The sequence below is a fragment of the Notolepis coatsorum genome (genome assembly GCF_963971535.1).
Source record: "Notolepis coatsorum genome assembly, chromosome: 8".
NCBI classification, from domain to species: domain Eukaryota; kingdom Metazoa; phylum Chordata; class Actinopteri; order Aulopiformes; family Paralepididae; genus Notolepis; species Notolepis coatsorum.
This window is the reverse complement of record NC_140172.1, coordinates 132873536-132879051: the sequence shown is the minus strand read 5'-3', so window position 1 is coordinate 132879051 and position 5516 is coordinate 132873536. Positions and strand designations below refer to the sequence as shown.

At 43.4% G+C, this 5516-nt stretch overlaps 1 protein-coding gene across 1 annotated transcript in view; it reads right to left on the bottom strand.

The window, feature by feature from the left end:
* Positions 1–1178, bottom strand: part of chrdl2 (chordin-like 2) — a 43023-nt gene extending 41845 nt beyond the window's left edge. Inside the window, exons 1-2 of the mRNA XM_084319813.1 lie at positions 1049–1178; positions 209–321 (exon numbers count right to left, since the gene is read on the bottom strand). Of these exons, the coding sequence (XP_084175939.1) occupies positions 209–321; positions 1049–1115 (180 nt within the window). The 5' untranslated portion in view covers positions 1116–1178. The remainder of the gene's footprint in view (positions 1–208; positions 322–1048) is intronic.
* Positions 1179–5516: the final 4338 nt, after the last annotated feature.

The following is a 5516-nucleotide window of genomic DNA, read 5'->3' as shown; positions in this document are numbered from 1 at the left end:
ATTTTTTTGTGCCCATCTTGGTCTCTATATGATCACTGTGTATGTGTCTTGTAAGCCCATATGGGCTGGGGCCGCTGGGCATACATCAGTATGTAAGATACACACACTCACACAAAATATCAATCAATCAACTATATAAATGAGTACTACTACTCCTAATAACAATACGAGTTGTAGTATTACTAGTGATACAGAGTAAAAGGTATACCTCGGTGCAGCCACACTGCACACACAGCATGAGTCCAAATGGCTCCAGGTGGGGATGCCAGCGGTCTCCCGGACTGAAGCTTTTGTCTTTGAAAGTACAAACAATCTCCGGCACTGTGAGAGATGAGCAGACGAGAGGATCATGTGTTATATTAGCGACGACCCGACGAGTATAGTAGACATCACCTCTTAATGAAACGATGTGACAGACGACCACTCATCTTCTCGACAACAAACAGCAGGGTGGGTTTAAACTTTAAGTTAAGGGAAGAGAGCAGACTATAAGTGTATTATAACTGTCGCAGCAGAACAAAAGTAACAGAACAGATTTGTATTATAGGCTGGACTTGTCTTTACTCTCAACACACCATGACGTAGAGCAGCGGACTCAAACACGACTGAGGAAACGTGTTTGTTTGGTTTTTGGTTGGATGTGGGAGAAACTCTCTTTTCTGGACTCTTTTTGTATCACAAAGAAACAGTACTGTATTTGCAAATCTGGTATGTCATAATACATGTATGTAGCGTGTCTATCTGTATGTCGTGTGTGTGTGTCATATAATGTCATGATGAATTGAAAATGGGGGACCCTGATGTAAACAAGACGAAAGTCTTTCTCTGGTCTGCATCCCCTTAACAATTGTGTGTATTGAGCCACGTACTGTACTGTACCCATTCTGCAATCTGTTAATACAGTTGTCAATCAATCAATCAAACACGTGAGAATAAAAACTCGTTCCCTTATTTAAAAAAAATAAAAAATAAAAAATCGCTCGGTCGGTATTTCTGGACCATGATGAGCAGCGCAGCTCTGGTTCCTGCGCGCCTCTCTCTCTCTTACCTCGACGAGGCTTCAGATCGACGTCCGCAGCCCAGATGATGAACAAGAAGGACAACAAGGGCTTCATTCTCTCTGTGTTCCTCTGTCTGGACCCTCGGAGACACGGCGGGACAGTGACTCACCGCCAGCAGAAAGTCCACTTTATTCTGCTCCGAGGCGCCTCCTACCGACCAGAGGGGGGGGGGGTCGGCTGGGACGCTGGTTGGGAGGTCCAACGTTTTCTGGCGTTTTTCCGAAAATATATATATATTTTTTATTGGTGGTAGAAGAGACTATATTTATTTAAATAGCATAGTCCACCTCTGTGGTATGGTCTACTACTACACAACATTAAAAAAAAAATCTAAAAGTTCGTTTTTAGTGGCGAAATAATTAAATTGTTATTTTGTTACAGCAACTTCCTGTAATCACTTGACCCGCTATGATACATTGTATCAACTATGTGCCTCCTAGAACATTGCGATCATCTACTACTGGTCTATTGAAGGTTCCAAGCCACAGTCTAAGGAAAATCGGGGATGCAGCTTTTGCAAACTATGCACCAAGGTTATTGAACACACTACCTAGCTATGGACATTAGGGAAGCTAGATCTCTTAATACTTAAAAAAAAAAAAAAAAAGCTAAAAACGTACCTCTTCACCATAGCCTGCTAATACAATCCGCTGTTGATTGTACTAGCACTATTTTACTCTGTCCATTCTATTGCATAATTTTACTATCTATTCTATTTTATTGCACTGTATTATTTTACTCTGTCTATTACTTTTTATTACAGGGTCAAAACTGTCAGCACTGTAAAGACAACATAATATTTTTAATCTATTCTATTCTACTATTTTATTGCACTGCACTATTAACAAACCATAAACAAGGTGGCCTGTTGGGATGTATATAGATCCTAATGTGAAGAATTTTGATTTTATATGTCTGCACTTTATGTGCTCATTTTATGCCTGTCTTTTTTCTGTTGTGAAGCACTTTGAGCTACAGGTTCTGTATGAAAGGTGCTATACAAATAAAGTTTATTATTATTATTATGATTTGATTAGATTATATTAGATTCAAAATATTGTCATCATGCAGCACAAGTACAGTACAACGAAAAAGAAGTTTGGCATCCAACCAGAGTGCAAATGTAACAGTAAAGTACAATAGTAATATACAATGTACAGGTGATTAAACTGGATATAAAATATATAAATTAATACTACCGAGTAATAGTGCTAATCAGATGTATGTTCAGATTTGTAGTATTAATATGTACAGTGATACAGGTATAAATATGTACAGATATAGATTGCAGGTATGTACAGACAGACGTGGACAGATATACAGTATATACGGTAAGAATATATATATATATAATACGGTATATATATATACGGTATATACAGCATTTGATTTGATATTTATTTATCTCGAACATTTCAACCATAAAACAAACACAAATTTGTAATAACAAAAACTAAATAAAATTTAATTTTTTTTTATAAAATATATCTTCATAGACATGGAAGCAATAATCAGCATATAGCTCAAGACAATGGTTTTGTTCGAGAAGGGACAGAATGAAGCAAAGCTTATCTGGTCCTGCCCCTTCCTTACAATATCATAAAACTCTGCTGGAAACCATGCACACTGTCTATGCTCAAATATTGCGAGAAGCTTGGGAATTCTGGGTAAAACGAAATACATCTTAAATCAGAAATCACTGCACAAGATACAAGATTCCTTTATTGCCACACAACCAGGTTGATGGTATTCGTGATCGGTACAGAGTGTATTAAGCTCTACAGTACATAAAACTGGAACATAGATACATTTACCCCCCCTCCCCCCTTCCCAGCAATGGATACATAATACAGCACAACATGACACAATAAATACATAAATACAGCACAGCACGACACAGCACAACATAACACACGGAAGAGTCTAGTCCATCAGGTCAGGAGCTTGGTTAGTGTAAGGGGGGGGGGGGGGCAAGGGAGTTCAGGGTCCGAATGGCGGTTGGGAAGAAGCTGTCCTTGAAGCGGGTGGTTTTTGAGAGGATGGACTTGAAGCGCCTCCCTGAGGGCAGGGGCTGAAATAGGGGGTGTGAGGGGGATGGGCTGAAACAGGGGGTGTGAGGGGGAGGGGCTGAAACAGGGGGTGTGAGGGGCTGAAACAGGGGGTGTGAGGGGCTGAAACAGGGGGTGTGCGGGGTGTGAGGGGCTGAAACAGGGGGTGTGAGGGGCTGAAACAGGGGGTGTGAGGGGCTGAAACAGGGGGTGTGAGGGGCTGAAACAGGGGGTGTGCGGGGTGTGAGGGGCTGAAACAGGGGGTGTGCGGGGTTGAAACAGGGGGTGTGAGGGGCTGAAACAGGGGGTGTGAGGGGCTGAAACAGGGAGGGGGAGGGGGAGGGGCTGAAACAGGGGGTGTGAGGGGCTGAAACAGGGGGTGTGAGGGGCTGAAATAGGGGGTGTGAGGGGGAGGGGCTGAAACGGGGTGTGAGGGGCTGAAACAGGGGGGGTGCTGCATGTGAGGGGGAGGGGCTGAAACAGGGGGTGTGCTGGGTGGGAGGGGGAGGGGCTGAAACAGGGGTTGTGCTGGGTGGGAGGGGCTGAAACAGGTAGTGTGCTGGGTGTGAGGGGGAGGGGCTGAAACAGGTAGTGTGCTGGGTGTGAGGGGCTGAAACAGGGGTTGTGCTGGGTGTGAGGGGTAGGGGCTGAAACAGGGGTTGTGCTGGGTGGGAGGGGCTGAAACAGGTAGTGTGCTGGGTGTGAGGGGGAGGGGCTGAAACAGGTAGTGTGCTGGGTGTGAGGGGCTGAAACAGGGGTTGTGCTGGGTGTGAGGGGTAGGGGCTGAAACAGGGGTTGTGCTGGGTGTGAGGGGCTGAAACAGGGGTTGTGCTGGGTGTGAGGGGTAGGGGCTGAAACAGGGGGTGTGCTGGGTAGGGGCTGAAACAGGGGTTGTGCTGGGTGTGAGCGGTCCTTTCCAATTTTTCTGGCACGGGTGGTTGTGCGGGAGGTGAAGATGGAGTCCAGGGAGGGAAGGTCACACCCTATGATTTTGGAGGCCTTGTTTATGATGCGCTGAAGTTTTTAAATGGAGTGTTTTTGTGCAGAACCGTACCAGACTGTGATTGATGAGGTGAGTATGCTTTGGATGATGGCAGTATAGAATTGGACCAGCAGGTGGCATTTGACTCTGTACTTTCTCAGTTGCCTGAGGAAGTACAGACGCTGCTGGGTTTTCGTGATGGAGGTGATGTTGGTGTCCCATTTTAAGTTATTGTTGATGTGGGTGCCGAGGAATTTGAGTGAGTCCGTCAGGGTTATGGATTGATAGTGGGAGTTTGTGTTTTTTTGGCAGATCTGAAATCGATGTACACTCTGTATTGCACACTCCTACCTGTCATATTGTGTTGAAGTTTGGGGAAATACATATAAACCCACCTACAAAAGATATGTACACTGCAAAAAAATCTAGCGAAAAATGACAACGTGTTTAGTGTATTCCACTAAAGGGCTATTATCGCGTCTTTTCCTGGGATTACTAAGAATCACCAAAACTATACTCATATTCAAAATGGTATATAACGGAAATGTACGGATGAAAAAACAATCTGTTTTGTACATGTTGACTGGAAGCAACTCACTTGACAATCGACGGGTGTATTAGACCCATAGCTATAATATAAGATATATTTTAAGCACTCGCAAAAATCGCAGTACCCCCATTGATTAAAGAGATGGCGTACTAGCGCCCTCTGGCGCAGAATGAGTTAATGTTTTATCTGGCTAAATAAAGGTAAAATAAAATAAAAAAGACTGATGGGCAATGCAGGAGCCAGCGAGGACAGCTCGGTCTTCTGTGGAGGATGAGCAAGTTAGACAAAGATCTACGGCGTTCAAATGTCCATCCTTTATTAGAAATTCACAGCATATTAAACAAAATAAAAATGTAATATCAACATTGATGTTACTTTTATTTAGTAGTGTTGGTTGTGCCCCCCTGTTATTTTCCACTGCAGCGACAAACATCATCGTCAAGGTGTCAACCACAGGAAGACTGGCCCTCAGCTCTCTGCATCATATAACCACAACAACCACAGGAGACACATGCTGCACACTCAACGGTCACCTTACACAATGAAAAGGTAACTTTAAAAAATAAGAACAGGAGTGGTTCTTGTATAGTAAACAGAAGGATATAGCAAGCTAGCATAAGGACACAGTATAACTGTAGATTGTATAGCATAGCATTGTATAGTAGTGTACATAAGACCCAGTGCCTCATCCGTAGCCAACTGTGTATTGCACTATCGCAGGACCGTAGCATGTCCTACCATGCTCTTGTAAACTTTATGTACATATAACGGTTATTATTATTACTTGTATTATTGCACATTGTATTATTGCACAAATGTCCTATTCTCATTCCTGTCTTATTACTTGTGTTGCACATCGCTGCGGGCATGACCCC